Source organism: Balaenoptera acutorostrata, chromosome 1, assembly GCF_949987535.1.
Source record: "Balaenoptera acutorostrata chromosome 1, mBalAcu1.1, whole genome shotgun sequence".
In the NCBI taxonomy this organism is placed as follows: domain Eukaryota; kingdom Metazoa; phylum Chordata; class Mammalia; order Artiodactyla; family Balaenopteridae; genus Balaenoptera; species Balaenoptera acutorostrata.
The window spans coordinates 112,106,652-112,123,350 of record NC_080064.1 but is presented as its reverse complement, the minus strand read 5'-3'; the positions used below and the strand labels follow the sequence as shown (position 1 = coordinate 112,123,350).

At 39.7% G+C, this 16,699-nt stretch overlaps 1 protein-coding gene across 1 annotated transcript; it reads left to right on the top strand.

Moving 5' to 3' along the window:
• The first annotated feature begins 5,661 nt into the window (after positions 1-5,661).
• LOC130708237 (small proline-rich protein 2E-like) lies at positions 5,662-5,877 on the top strand. The gene has a single exon (XM_057546689.1). It carries the CDS (start codon positions 5,662-5,664, stop codon positions 5,875-5,877), a length of 216 nt encoding a protein of 71 aa, XP_057402672.1.
• Positions 5,878-16,699: the final 10,822 nt, after the last annotated feature.

Here is a 16,699-nt window from a genome sequence, read left to right as displayed (position 1 = left end):
GGAAATATTGGGATATTGTGCATAAAATTATAGTAGTTCTGAAAACATGGGTAGTACAAATAATGGGAAGTTTAAAGTGTCCTTACCAGGCAAAGCGCTGCCTGCTCTCCATGTGCACAACATGCTCTTCTTACTGTGAAACTCAACAACCTCAGGGTCCTATTATAATTTTTCGCCTCTGAAGTTACTTTCTTGATTGATTTGACCCCACCTTTGAGGTCCACCGGGGTTTCCAATGTTTATCTAGATTTACAAAATGACTGTTGCTATGCAGCTTGTTTTCTAAGTGCTTAGCTTAGTGGTCCAGTAAGCTGTGAATAGGGATGTGTTCTTTAAGCATATCTCTTCTTGTGGTTCTAGAAGTAAAAGAGTCCAAGATGCCAGAACTGCAGAAGAAAAAGATCCCCAGATTACTGCCCAAAGCTCATCAGAGTATTACATGAGTGAGAAATCAACACTGATATTTGGGAGTTGTCTCTACTTTAGTTAGTGTTATTTGACCTGACAGAGAATTTAGTTCTGTGAGGTGTGATGCTCCTGTAGAAATCTTAAAATTAGGGCATTGGCTTAAGAGTCTGGAGGTATTTGGCAAGGAATCTGATATTGGAAGCCATAAATGTGGTGATACATTTTATTCAATGGCAAAATGTTTGCAGTAATGGTTGTCCATGGTAGCCTGAGAGGCAGACTAAATGTTGGTCACTTGTTGACTTGACCAGGGTATGTCAATAGACATATGTTCAGGAAAAACTTTCTAGTTGGCAGGTCGGAAATTTAAAAAAATAAAAAGGAAAAAATACAGCCCAGATATTCAAAAGCTTGTTGAATTAGGAAACACAACACTTGTAAGCCCTAAAGAGTAAGAGATGAGATTAGAAGTGTTTTTTAGAAAAATAATTAATTAATTAATTAATTTTTGGCTCTGTTGGGTCTTTGTTTCTGTGCGAGGGCTTTCTCTAGTTGCGGCAAGCAGGGGCCACTCTTCCTCACGGTGCGTGGGCCTTTCCCTCCCATGGACTCTCTTGTTGCAGAGCACAGGCTCCAGTCGCGCAGGCTCAGCAGTAGTGGTTCACGGGCCTAGGTGCTCCGCGGCATGTGGGATCATCCCAAACCAGGGCTCAAACCCGTGTCCCCTGCATTAGCAGGCAGATTCTCAACCACTGTGCCACCGGGGAAGCCCTAGAAGTGGTTTTGAACTTGAAGCCCAATTTCAGTTGACTGTAACAATAGAGAAAAGATACAAAAGTTGTAGTCTTTCCACCTGTGTGCCAGGGAGCCTCATGGTAATTGTATTATGTTCAGGGATCAAGGCAGCAATTTAATCAGGCCAGAAAATTACTTCCAGAAAAGGACCTGAGTGAGGTCTCTAGCACATAGTAATGACGGGAGGAACGAATGATGTCAGGTGCCTACTAAGTGTTTGAGGGAATTGACAACTAAATAAACTATATGCCAAAACGAAAAAGACTGATTTTTCAAGAATTGTAATGACTTTCCAGCCCTCCTTTCCCCACTTTCCACCCTACCTACTTCAGATGTGGTCAGTACAGGTGATTAAAAGTGAATATCCACTATGAGGTGGATACAGGGCCCCAGAGAATAATGGATAAGGGAAGCTCTCTCAGAGAATAGTATCAGAGCCTAAGAGAGGCAAGGAGGAGAAGGAACACAGAGCTTCTCAAACGTTGTTACTCTTTTGTATGATGGTTATTCTTTCATCTTTCCCCTCCAGTTTTATTGAGGTATAATTGATTAAATTGTACACATTACGGTGTATAATGTGACAATTTGACATATGCGTACTTTGTGCAGTGATTTACACCATAAGTTACATAATATATTAATTACTTCAACAGTAGCCATTTAACTGTGTGTATGGCTGAGTGTTTGCGTGTGTGTGTGTGTGTGTGTGTGTGTGTGTGCTTTTGTGTTTGGTGAGAATGCTTAAGGTCTACTTTCTCAGCAAGTTTCAAGTACACAACACAGTGTTAATATCAAGACTCACCATGCTGTACCTCAGACTCCCAGAGCTTATTCATCGTATGACTACAGACTTGTACCCTTTGCCCAACATCTCCATTTTTCCCGCATCCCCCAGGCCCTGCTGACCACCATTCTACTGTCTGTTTCTGTGACATCCCTGACTTTGGCTACATAATCCTAAATAAACATTGGCTCAAAGAAGAAATAACAAATACATATAAAATACTTTGTGATGAATGAAAATGAAAAGAAAACATAGACGAACTTTAAGGATAAATGTAACGCAGTGCATAGAGAGCAACTTACGGCTGGAGGCATGTGTTTTACAGAAGATAAAAGATCTCAAATCAGTAACCTGAGAGACATGTAGGCATGTGTGTGGGTTTATGAAAATTGAAAACTCCTAACACTAAAAACAGCAAAATATAAGCAGTGATTATTTTTGGCCGTTTAATAAACATGCTTATTTTTGAACAGCTTTATGTTTTCCCCATTATATTATATGAGGTAATATTTTTATGACAATTTATCATAATATTTAAAAAATATGTAGTAGTCACTGAAGATGTGGCTGAGATGGAGGGAAAGGTTATGTCTTGGCCTTCTCGTGCATGCCCAACTGGTGACTCTTTCACAGGTTTCAGGTGTCTCCTCTTTCTCTTCCTCTCCTCCTCATTGTCCTCGTCTTCCTCCTTTCCCGTTATAAAACCACATTCCTGAAAATCTTCCTGATTATTTGGCCAAGACAAGTTACTAGGCCACTTCTTCCTCCTGACTGCAGGAAGAATTATGAAAGATATTAAAGGACTATTACTAAATGCATGGGCAACATTTCAAAGTACTAAATTGAACAGTTAAGGTGTATATATTGGGCAGTGAAGGTAATATGGCCGGTGGAGGTTTCCGGAGAGTTGAAGAAGAAGACAGAGAATAAACGGTGGAAAAAATTTTTTTCTATTACTGTCTTCAAAGCCATAAAGCATGTTTGGAAAGAGCAGAAGAAAGCAAGTATATCAGATGAGCCCTAAGTCCATATTTCATCTAGATTTCAGACCTTAGTGCTCTGATCTTCTCTCCCCTCCCAACCGCACTCTCAATCACTTATATGTGATGCTGTGAGTCTTACATGGGATCTTATATCTATTTTTGTTTTCACAGAATTGAAATCTGATATTTACTTATGGAATACAACAGTTTTATTTCCTGATAAAGGAATTTTAAGCACACGAGAGCAGTCTAGGGAAGCATATATGCACATATAAACATATAGAAATATGTTACAGAATGAGAGAGACGGGGGGGGAGAGAGAGAGAGAGAGAGAGAGAGAGAGAGAGAGAGAGAGATTACAAAGTTTGGTAAACTCAAAACCTGCAGAGCTGAAACGCTGCTGGAAGTCGATCCGACAGGGGAATTATCTTTTACCTGGGTGAAGTTCAGTCTTGTTCTAGTCTGGCCATCAGTGGATTGGATGAGGACTTCCCACCTTATAGAGGGCAACCACCTTTACTCAGGTCACTGCAGGTCACTGATTTAAAAAATACTCTCATCCAAAAGAATCTGTACAGGAGCACCCAGAATAATGTTTGACCAGATAACCAGGGACCCTGTGCCACTGAAGCTGACCCATAAATTAACCATCAAAACTTCCTTCCAGCACAGTAACAAATTGTATGAAGAAAATAGAGCAGGAAATAGGTTTATTTGACATATGTTTCACTGTGACCAAAATGGAAAATGTAAAAACTAAGTTAAAATTATAATAAAATTGTTATTAATGATTGAAAAATTGTATATGAATGGCAATGAACTTCAGTGACTGCATTTTTTATAAAGTGAGTTCAACTTCCTCTTAAATTTATCCCTAGATTTGCTGTGAAACAACATGTGTTTAAATAATTCATAAATATTAAATACATATAAAATTAGTTATTTGAATGGCATTGCATATTGGGATTCCCAATAATTTCAAAGGGATAGGAAGTCAGAAGATTTGAACGATCCTCTGGGGTTTCTTAAAGGTGAAGCAATCCAAAGAGGTTAGTTGGGAGAAATTAGGCAGGAGCAGGTGTTATATCACTTTTGGGCGGTATGAGCAAAAAGCTTGATTTCTGTTGAAAGTCTAGGGTCTGAGCTGCCAGCTCCTCTTAGTTATGGTAGCTCAGGTTATGCTCTTAGTGAATTCCTTTTGGCCTGAAGTAAAACAGTTTTATAAAGGTCACAGGAATCTAACTGCTGGAGGTTCATTATTTGAGGGAGCAAAGCAGTGAAAGGAGGACCCTAGAGGTCACCACTTTACTGAACGTGTCTAAGTATCATGATGGGACATCATCTGAGATGATCTGCTAACTTCCCTCAGTCCATTTTAGAAGAGGAGAAGAGACTTTGCTTGGCAAGCCATGAATAAATGGGAAATGCATTGTAAGAAAAACTTGATGTAAAGAGAAAGGTGTCACCACGTAGCCAGACATTTTTGAAACCAGTATGGGCATCAAAATGGTCACCAGATCAAGTGCAACTAGGAAGGCAGTTTTAGAAGTCAAGGAAGGTGAAAGATAGAAAAGGGTCATCTTCCCCAATAAAGAAAGGGAAATTTTGATTACAAGTTAGAGAACCTCCCAAATCCCCCCACTGCTATAAACCACAGAAACGGAGAGTTAAGGCAGGGACTCTGTGATTCATGAGAACGTAATCCATTGAGGAGATCCTGGAGCAGGACATTTCTTGTTTTCAGAGTCATTGCCAAGCCAGTTATGGATGGATTTGCATTTTGGTTGGGAAATGATTGGACCAGGCCAGTTTTGGCAGCTCCCCTTCCTCCTAGGTGGGACAGCAAGCCCCAATGAATAGGTCCTCTGCTGCATCACAGCCATCCTCCTGCTACTGTAGTCCCAATTGAATTTGGAGAACATGGTGAATAGGATTCTTTAGTTCAAATTTGTTCTTCAGCTTCTGAATGTAGCATTTATCCTGGAGACAGCAAATTTGATGGGTGCAAAGTTACCATATCATGGGTTTAATGCTCCTTATTGGATGGGAACTTGCAATTTGGGCACAAAGTTATATTGTATTTATTAGATTTCTGATACCTTGTTTGAATTCTTGTATTGAAGAAGAAATTAATAGGAAATTTTGACATGAAAGATAAAGAATAAAGTATTTTCCCTTTCCTGTGCCTTTTTGGTGTCCCTCTGCTGTGATGTTAGGGGCATTTATCTTAGAAGGTGTGAGGTCCTTCAGTTCTTCCTGATTGCCCTTTGCTCTATATATGTCATTCTGTTGGTACCTCATGAGAGAAGATGATGATAACAATTGCTTGTGAGCTTGCCCAGGATTTTAGAACTTGTGTTGGCCTTTTTTGAAGATGTTGTTTTCATGAAAAAAAAAAAAAGAAATTAAAGTAAAAACACCTGCTTGTTTCTTTCAAATAAAGATATTTTCTTTGGAAAAGTTGTGTGAGAAAAGAAAAGTTTTTCTCTGGGGTGATGTATCGATTTGCTAAAGAGCAAGAGAGAAGTCAGAAATTTATTAAAAGGTATTAAAGATATCAAAGCCCATGCTTAGAGATTGCCGAGATAGTATCTGTTGTTATTACACAAGCTTTTCCACTCCTCTCTGTAAGAATTCCTTCTTGTGAACACGGTCATATACTTTCTTTCAGATATTAAGACTCCAGAAAGATGTCTTCTGAACAGCAGCAGTGCACGCAGCCTTGCCAGCCACCTCCAGTGTGCCCACCTAAGGGCCCTGATCCTTGCTCACCTCCCAAGTGTCCAGAACCTTGCCCACGTATAAAGTGCCCTGAGCCATGCCCACCTCAGCAGTGCCAGCAGAAATGCCCTCCTGTGCCACCTCCCCAACAATGCCAGCAGAAGTGCCCACCCAAGAACAAGTAACAGCTTCAGCGTTTATATGGATCAGGAAAGGATAAGGACAATTGGCTCACCGAGTTCCACAGCTCCACCTTCATCTTCTCTTTAAAGCCTATCATGGATACAGAAGAAGCTTCTCCACCCTTCAGCCTGCAGTATGCGTGCGGTGATTCCTGTCCGTCAGAGGTTTCCTATCTGAGGCTGCGTTATACCGCTTCCCTCTGAGACGTACCCGAGAAAGCACCACAGAGCCTCAGAAGGAAGAGCAGCAGCTCTCCTCCTGGGCGCCCTCTGAGGAATCTGATGATGTCTTCTGTGTCTGTCTGTCACCTGGACAGGGGTTCCTACCAGCTGAGCATTTGTTCCTTATCCTCCACGTCTTGAATAAAATACAATTCTTTTGTTTGATGGTAAAAATATTTTCTTTCTTTTACAACCTGCTTTTTGCTATACCATATCATAATTTTGGTTGATTTCTATCCTTCTTTGACCCCACGTTTCAGGCTCTCACAAGAAGTTTCATCTGAATTTTGAGTCCTATCGATGATTATTTCTGTATAATTTCAAATCCAGGTTATTATTATTATTTTTTTTACATATTGGTTGATTGATTTGAGGAACAAATTGTTTAACTCCTCAGGATTTGAATCCCTTCTTAAAATGTAGGGAAAATCACATTTAGAGTGCCCACTTTCTTATGCTTAGAAATTAAATGAATCTGTGTAATTCAGTTAGCACAATGATGGACACATAATTAGCATTTTGTGAGGTGGCCCATCATCACTGTCTGCTTCATCATCACCATCACCGCCATCACCACCATCACCGCCACCGCCATGTTTGCTCCAGCAGGAAAGTGGCTCAGACATACCTAGTACAGAAAACAGGGAGATTCTTAAACTCTATTACCCTTTCATATTCTGTGTTCATTTTCCTTTCCAATTTAACTGTATTTTTAAAAAACATCTTTATTGGAATATAATTGTTCTGCACTGGTGTGCTAATTTCTGCTTTATAACAAAGTGAATCAGCCATACATATACATATATCCCTATATCTGCTCCCTTTTGCATCTCCCTTCCTATCCCATACCTCTATGTGGTCACAAAGCACCGAGCTGATCTCCTTGTGCTATGTGGATGCTTCCCACTAGCTATTGATTTTACATTTGGTAGAGTATATATGTCCATGACACTCTCTCACTTCGTCCCAGCTTACCCTTCTCCCTTCCCGTGTCCTCAAGTCCATTCACTATGCCTGTGTCTTTAATCCTGTCCTTCCCCTAGGTTCTTCACAATTTTTTTTTTTTTACATTCCATATATATATTATCATACGATATTTGTTTTTCTCTTTCTGACTTCCTTCACTCTGTATGACAGACCTCAGGTCCATCCACCTAATTACAAAAAACTCAATATCTTTTCCTTTTATGACTGAGTAATATTCCATTGTATATATGCACCACATTTTCTTTATCCATTCATCTGTCGATAGACACTTAGGTTGTTTCCATGTCCTGGCTATTGTAAATAGAGCTGCGATGAAGATTGTGGTACATGACTATTTTTGAATTATGGTTTTGTCAGGGTATATGCCGAGTAGTGGGATTGCTTGCCCATATGGTAGCTCTATTTTTAGTATTTAAGGAACCTGTACACTGTTCTCCATAGCGGCTGTATGAATTTACATTCCCACCAAGAGTGCAACAGAGTTCCCGTTTCTCCACACCCTCTTCAGCATTTGTTATTTGTAGATTTTTGATGATGGCCATACTGACCAGTGTGAAGTGATACCTCATTATAGTTTTGATTTGCATTTCTCTAATGATTAGTGAGGTTGAGCAGGCTTTTATGTGTTTGATTTCAATCTGTATATCTTTTTTTGAGAAATGTCTATTGAAGTCTTCTGTCCATTTTTGGATTGGTTTGTTTGTTTTTTTGATAATGAGCTGCATGTGCTGCTTGTAAATTTTGGAGACTAATCTGCTGTCAGTTGCTTCGTTTACAAATATTTCCTCCCATTCTGAGGGTTGTCTTTTCGTCTTGTTTATGGTTTGTTTGTTGTGCAAAAGCTTTTAAGTTTCATTTGGTCCCATTTGTTTATTTTTCTTTTTATTTCCGTTTCCCCAGGAGGTGGGTCAAAAAGGATCTTGCTGTGATTCTTTTCGTAGAGTGTACTGCCATTGTTTTCCTCTAAGAGTTTGATAGTGTCTGGCCTTACATGGAAGTCTTTAATCCATTTTGAGTTTATTTTTGTGTATGGTGTTAAGGAGTGTTGTAATTTCACTCTTTTACATGTAGTTGTCCAGTTTTCCCAGCACGACTTATTGAAGAGGCTGTCTTTTCTCCATTGTATATTCTTGCCTCCTTTATCAAAAATGAGACCATATGTATGTGGGTTTATCTCTGGGCTTTCTGTCCTGTTCCATTGATCTATATTTCTCTTTTTGTTCCAGTACCATACTGTCTTGATTACTGTAGCTTTGTAGTATAGTCTGAAGTCCAGGAGCCTGATTCTTTCAGCTCCATTTTCTTTCTCAAGTTTGCTTTTGCTATTTGGGGTCTTTTTTGTTTCCATAGAAATTGTGAAAGTTTTTGTTCTAGTTCTGTGAAAAGTGGCATTGGTACTTAGATCAGTGTTGCATTGGATCTGTAGATTGCTTTGGGTAGTATAGTGATTTTCACAATGTTGAATTTTTAAAAATATGAAAGTACTAATCACTAAATGCATTGACATGAAAATGTACAAAATTGGACAGTTAGGAGTACATGTTGGGGAGCAAAGGGTAATATGGCAGGTTGAGGGGACTGGAGGGTTGAAGGAGAAGACAGAAAATGAGCATGAAAATACATTTTTAAAATTACTGTCTTTTAAAGACCTAAAACACATCTGGACAGAGTAGAAGAAAGAAAAGAGATCAGCCCTAAGTTTGTAGGTCACCTAGATTTCAGACCTTTAGTGCTCTGATCCTCTCTCCCCTCCCCAAACCTACTCTCAGTCACTTACACGTGATGGTGTGAGTCTTAAATGGTATCTTCCATTTCTTTCTGGTTTCACACAATTTAAATCTGATATTTATTGTTGGAATAAAAAGTATTTATTTTCCTGATAAAGGAATTTTAAGCATATGACAGCAGTCTAGGGGAGTGTTGGGGTCAGGTGATATGGGACATCCTGATTCTATTAAAAATGTGTTACCACGTTCTACAGTAACATAAAGCCAGTGTTGAAAACTTTTCCTAAATGAGACAGGGCTGCTCACCAGCCATGACCCATAAAGAAAAGTTTCAGTGCCCAAGGGGACAGAGGATAGTACAGGTCCTGGACTGAAAAGGCAGAAATGAAATCTTTTGCCAGGATTGGAGAACATACTAGGGCATTGTTTCTTGAACTTCAGTTATTCCCTAAAGGCTCATTATAGTTGTTATAATTACACATCACAAGTATCATGTAATATTGATAATTTTTACTTTAAATTCACTTTAAACTAACTTTTTGAATTTTTAATTTAGTTGGCCATAAGGAGTCAAGTGCATGAAATGGCAGAAGAAATATTCAATTTACATATATGTATGTATATATGCATATATATATGAATAGAGAGAGAGAGACACACACACACACACACAGCAAGAGAGAGAAAGAGAGAAGAGACAGAGAAAGAGACAAATATAGAGAGAGAGATTAGGAAGGCTGGAAAGTCCAAAATATGCCGGGCCAACCCTAGCTGGAAGGCCATCAGGCAGGGGAATTGTCTCTTACCTGGATGGGGGAGGGGTCAGGCTTTTGTTCTATTCAACAGACTATATGAGGCCTACCCACTTACAGAGGGCAAACTCCTTTACTCAGGGCACTGATTTAAATATCACTCTCATCTAAAAGCATCCTTAGAGAAAAAGCCCGAAAAAAGATTGACCAAATATTTGAGCAACCTGTTCCAGTCAAGTTGACCCATAAAAAAATATCAAAAATTCCTTCCAGCACATGGACAAACTGTATAAAGAAAGTAGAGCAGGAAATAGGTTAATTTCATGTATATTCCACTGTGATCAATATGGAAGAATCTACAGATAGGTTAAAATTATAGTAAAATTATTATTAACCATTAAGAAGTAGTGTATGAATGGCAATTAACATCAACGACCGAATTATTAATAAAGTGATTTCAACTATCTCTTGAATTTACCCCTAGATTTGATGTGAATCAATGTGCTTAAATAATTCATAAATAATAAATAGATTTAAAACTCGTTATTTGAATGGCATTGCCTATTAGATAGGGTTTTCCAATGATTTCGAAGAGACAGGAAGCCAGAAAATTTAAACACTCGTCTGAGCTTTCTTCAAAAGTTGAAGAATCCAAAGAGGTCCTTTGGGGGAAATTAGGTAGGAGCAAGTGGGATGTCACGTTTGGGAGGTATGAGTAAAAGGCTTGGTTTCTATTGTAAGTCTAGGTTCTGATCTGCCAGCTGATTGGAATTATGGTAGGTGATGCTACGCTGCTAGTGAATTCCTTGTGGCCGGAAGTGAAACAGATTTATAAAGTTCGTAGGAATCTGACTGTTGGATGTTCTTAACCTGAAGGAACAAAGCAGTGAAAGGAGGGCCCTAGAGGTCACCACTTTACTAAACGTATCTAAGTATCATGATGGGAAGTCATCTGAGATCATCTGCAAACATCTCTCAGTCCATTTTAGAAGAGGAGAAGAGATATCACTTAGCAAGCCGTGGATCAAGGCGAAATGTATTGTAAGAAGGACTTGAGGTAAAGGGAAAGGTGTCACCAGGTAGCCAGGCCATTTTCAAACCAGTATGTACAACAAAATGGCCACCAGATCAAGTGCAACTAGGCAGGCAGTTTTAGAAGTCAAAGAAGGTGACAGATAGAAAAGGGTCATCTTCCCCAATCAAGAAAGGGAACACTTGCCTACAAGTTAGAGAACCCCTGAAATTCTCCCACTGCCATAAACCACTGAAACGGAGAGCTAAGGCAGGGACTCTGTGAGTCATGAGAACATAATCTAGTGAGGAGATCCTGGCGCAGGACATTTCCTGTTTTCAGAGTCCCTGCCAAGCCAGTTATGGATAGATTTGCATTTGGGTTGGGAAATGACTGCACGAGGCTAGTTTGGACAGCTCCGCTTCCCCTTGGGTGGGGCAGCAAGCCCCAATAAAAAGGTCCTCTGCTGCACGACAGCTATCCTCCTGCTACTCGAGTTCCGATTGACTTTGGAGAACCTGGTGAGTCTGATTCTTCCGTTCAACTTTGTTCTCGGGCCCCCGAATGTTGAGTTTATGCTGGAGACAGCAAATTTGATGGGTCCAAAGTTATGATCATGGGTATAATGCTACTTAGTGGATGGGAACTTGGAATATGGGCACAATGTTATATTGTATTTACTAGATTTCTAATATCTAGTTTGAATTCCTCTATTGAAAAAGAAATTAATAGGAAATTTTGACATGAAGGGATAAAGAGCAAAGGGGTTACCTTTTTCTATACCTTTTCCTTGGACCTCTGCTGTGATTTCAGAGACATTTATCTTAGAAGGTGTGAGGCTCTTACATTCATCCTGATTGCCGTTTGCTCTGTACAAAGTCATCCTGTCGGGTCCTCATGAGAGAAAATGGTGATAGGAATTGCTTGTGAGCTTGCCCAGAAGTTTAGAACTTTTGATAGCCTTTTAAAAATATGTTGTTTCCATAAAAAATAAAAAGAAAGAGAAATAAAACTGAAACCATCGCTTGTTTCTTCAAAACAAAGTTATTGTCTTTGGAAAAGTTGTATGAGAAAAGAAAGTTTTCTCTGGGCTGATGAATAGATTTGCTAAAGAATGAGAGAGGTGTCAGAAATTCATTAAAAGGTATTAAAGCGATTAAAACACATGCTTTGAGGTTGGAGAGATATTGTCTGTTTGTGTTACACAAGCTTTTGCTCTTCTCTATGTAGGGATTCCTTATTGTGAACATGGTCATATACTTTCTTTCAGATATTAAAACTGCAGAAAGATGTCTTCTCAAGAGCAGCAGTGCAAGCAGAAGTGCAAGACAACTCCAGTGTGCGTAACTAAGTGCCCTGATCCTTGCTCACCTAAGAAGGATTCAGACCCTTGCCCACCTCAGCCGTGCCAGCAGAAATATCCTCCTGGGACACCTATCCAGCAATGCCAGCAGAAGTGCCCACCCAAGGAAAAGTAACAGCTTCAGCTTTTATCTGCATCTGGAAAGGATAAGGGCAATCGGCTGACCTAGTTCCACAGCTCCACCTTCATCTTGTCTTCAAAGCCTATCATGGATACAGAAGAAGCTTTCCACCCTTCAGCCTGCAGTATGCGTGTGGTGATTCCTGACGGTCAGAGGTTTCCTATCTGAGTCTGCTATGCCGCTTCCCTCTGGAGGTACCTGAGAAAGCACCACAGAGCCTCCGGAGGAAAAGCAGCAGCTCTCCTCCTGGGGGCCCTCTGAGGATTCTCTCGCTGTCTTCTGTGTCTGTCTGTCACCTGGGCAGCGGTTTCTACCAGATGAGCAATTGTTACTTATCCTCCATTTCCTGAATAAAATACATTTCTTCTTGTGATGGTAAAAGCATTTTCATTCTTTTAAAACCTGCTTTTAGCAATATTATATCATAATTTTGGTTGATTTCTATCCTTCTTCGATCTCAATTTTCAGGCTCTCACAGTCAGTGTTATCTGAATTTAGAGTTATATAGATGATCGTTTGTATATAATTTCAAATCCAGGTTATTTTCTTAATTATTGCTTGATTGATTTGAGGAACAAACTGTTTAACTCCTCAGATGTTCAATCCCTCTACTAAAATGTGGTGAAAACCACATTTACAGTGCCTACTTGCTTAGGCATAAAATTTACATGAATGTGTGTAATTCAGTTGGCACAATGCCGGGCACATAATTGGCATTTGAGAGGTGGCCGATCATCATTGTCTCTGTCATCATCACCGTCACCACCATCACCACCACCACCATGTTTGCTCCGGCAGGAAAGAGGCTCAGACATACCTAGTACAGCACAGAAAGAGATTCTTAAACTATATTACACTTTCATATTGTGTGTTCCTTTTTTATTCCAACTTAACTGTATTTATAATCTGATATGACACATTAAATGCTTTGGGAAATATTGGGATATTGTGCATAAAATTATAGTAGTTCTGAAAACATGGGTAGTACAAATAATGGGAAGTTTAAAGTGTCCTTACCAGGCAAAGCGCTGCCTGCTCTCCATGTGCACAACATGCTCTTCTTACTGTGAAACTCAACAACCTCAGGGTCCTATTATAATTTTTCGCCTCTGAAGTTACTTTCTTGATTGATTTGACCCCACCTTTGAGGTCCACCGGGGTTTCCAATGTTTATCTAGATTTACAAAATGACTGTTGCTATGCAGCTTGTTTTCTAAGTGCTTAGCTTAGTGGTCCAGTAAGCTGTGAATAGGGATGTGTTCTTTAAGCATATCTCTTCTTGTGGTTCTAGAAGTAAAAGAGTCCAAGATGCCAGAACTGCAGAAGAAAAAGATCCCCAGATTACTGCCCAAAGCTCATCAGAGTATTACATGAGTGAGAAATCAACACTGATATTTGGGAGTTGTCTCTACTTTAGTTAGTGTTATTTGACCTGACAGAGAATTTAGTTCTGTGAGGTGTGATGCTCCTGTAGAAATCTTAAAATTAGGGCATTGGCTTAAGAGTCTGGAGGTATTTGGCAAGGAATCTGATATTGGAAGCCATAAATGTGGTGATACATTTTATTCAATGGCAAAATGTTTGCAGTAATGGTTGTCCATGGTAGCCTGAGAGGCAGACTAAATGTTGGTCACTTGTTGACTTGACCAGGGTATGTCAATAGACATATGTTCAGGAAAAACTTTCTAGTTGGCAGGTCGGAAATTTAAAAAAATAAAAAGGAAAAAATACAGCCCAGATATTCAAAAGCTTGTTGAATTAGGAAACACAACACTTGTAAGCCCTAAAGAGTAAGAGATGAGATTAGAAGTGTTTTTTAGAAAAATAATTAATTAATTAATTATTTTTTGGCTCTGTTGGGTCTTTGTTTCTGTGCGAGGGCTTTCTCTAGTTGCGGCAAGCAGGGGCCACTCTTCCTCACGGTGCGTGGGCCTTTCCCTCCCATGGACTCTCTTGTTGCAGAGCACAGGCTCCAGTCGCGCAGGCTCAGCAGTAGTGGTTCATGGGCCTAGGTGCTCCGCGGCATGTGGGATCATCCCAAACCAGGGCTCAAACCCGTGTCCCCTGCATTAGCAGGCAGATTCTCAACCACTGTGCCACCGGGGAAACCCTAGAAGTGGTTTTGAACTTGAAGCCCAATTTCAGTTGACTGTAACAATAGAGAAAAGATACAAAAGTTGTAGTCTTTCCACCTGTGTGCCAGGGAGCCTCATGGTAATTGTATTATGTTCAGGGATCAAGGCAGCAATTTAATCAGGCCAGAAAATTACTTCCAGAAAAGGACCTGAGTGAGGTCTCTAGCACATAGTAATGACGGGAGGAACGAATGATGTCAGGTGCCTACTAAGTGTTTGAGGGAATTGACAACTAAATAAACTATATGCCAAAACGAAAAAGACTGATTTTTCAAGAATTGTAATGACTTTCCAGCCCTCCTTTCCCCACTTTCCACCCTACCTACTTCAGATGTGGTCAGTACAGGTGATTAAAAGTGAATATCCACTATGAGGTGGATACAGGGCCCCAGAGAATAATGGATAAGGGAAGCTCTCTCAGAGAATAGTATCAGAGCCTAAGAGAGGCAAGGAGGAGAAGGAACACAGAGCTTCTCAAACGTTGTTACTCTTTTGTATGATGGTTATTCTTTCATCTTTCCCCTCCAGTTTTATTGAGGTATAATTGATTAAATTGTACACATTACGGTGTATAATGTGACAATTTGACATATGCGTACTTTGTGCAGTGATTTACACCATAAGTTACATAATATATTAATTACTTCAACAGTAGCCATTTAACTGTGTGTATGGCTGAGTGTTTGCGTGTGTGTGTGTGTGTGTGTGTGTGTGTGTGCTTTTGTGTTTGGTGAGAATGCTTAAGGTCTACTTTCTCAGCAAGTTTCAAGTACACAACACAGTGTTAATATCAAGACTCACCATGCTGTACCTCAGACTCCCAGAGCTTATTCATCGTATGACTACAGACTTGTACCCTTTGCCCAACATCTCCATTTTTCCCGCATCCCCCAGGCCCTGCTGACCACCATTCTACTGTCTGTTTCTGTGACATCCCTGACTTTGGCTACATAATCCTAAATAAACATTGGCTCAAAGAAGAAATAACAAATACATATAAAATACTTTGTGATGAATGAAAATGAAAAGAAAACATAGACGAACTTTAAGGATAAATGTAACGCAGTGCATAGAGAGCAACTTACGGCTGGAGGCATGTGTTTTACAGAAGATAAAAGATCTCAAATCAGTAACCTGAGAGACATGTAGGCATGTGTGTGGGTTTATGAAAATTGAAAACTCCTAACACTAAAAACAGCAAAATATAAGCAGTGATTATTTTTGGCCGTTTAATAAACATGCTTATTTTTGAACAGCTTTATGTTTTCCCCATTATATTATATGAGGTAATATTTTTATGACAATTTATCATAATATTTAAAAAATATGTAGTAGTCACTGAAGATGTGGCTGAGATGGAGGGAAAGGTTATGTCTTGGCCTTCTCGTGCATGCCCAACTGGTGACTCTTTCACAGGTTTCAGGTGTCTCCTCTTTCTCTTCCTCTCCTCCTCATTGTCCTCGTCTTCCTCCTTTCCCGTTATAAAACCACATTCCTGAAAATCTTCCTGATTATTTGGCCAAGACAAGTTACTAGGCCACTTCTTCCTCCTGACTGCAGGAAGAATTATGAAAGATATTAAAGGACTATTACTAAATGCATGGGCAACATTTCAAAGTACTAAATTGAACAGTTAAGGTGTATATATTGGGCAGTGAAGGTAATATGGCTGGTGGAGGTTTCCGGAGAGTTGAAGAAGAAGACAGAGAATAAACGGTGGAAAAAATTTTTTTCTATTACTGTCTTCAAAGCCATAAAGCATGTTTGGAAAGAGCAGAAGAAAGCAAGTATATCAGATGAGCCCTAAGTCCATATTTCATCTAGATTTCAGACCTTAGTGCTCTGATCTTCTCTCCCCTCCCAACCGCACTCTCAATCACTTATATGTGATGCTGTGAGTCTTACATGGGATCTTATATCTATTTTTCTTTTCACACAATTGAAATCTGATATTTACTTATGGACTACAACAGTTTTATTTCCTGATAAAGGAATTTTAAGCACACGAGAGCAGTCTAGGGAAGCATATATGTACATATATACATATAGAAATATGTTACAGAATGAGAGAGATGGGGGTGGGGAGAGAGAGAGAGAGAGAGAGAGAGAGAGAGAGAGAGAGAGAGAGAGAGAGAGAGAGAGAGAGAGAGATTACAAAGTTTGGTAAACTCAAAACCTGCAGAGCTGAAACGCTGCTGGAAGTCGATCCGACAGGGGAATTATCTTTTACCTGGGTGAAGTTCAGTCTTGTTCTAGTCTGGCCATCAGTGGATTGGATGAGGACTTCCCACCTTATAGAGGGCAACCACCTTTACTCAGGTCACTGCAGGTCACTGATTTAAAAAATACTCTCATCCAAAAGAATCTGTACAGGAGCACCCAGAATAATGTTTGACCAGATAACCAGGGACCCTGTGCCACTGAAGCTGACCCATAAATTAACCATCAAAACTTCCTTCCAGCACAGTAACAAATTGTATGAAGAAAATAGAGCAGGAAATAGGTT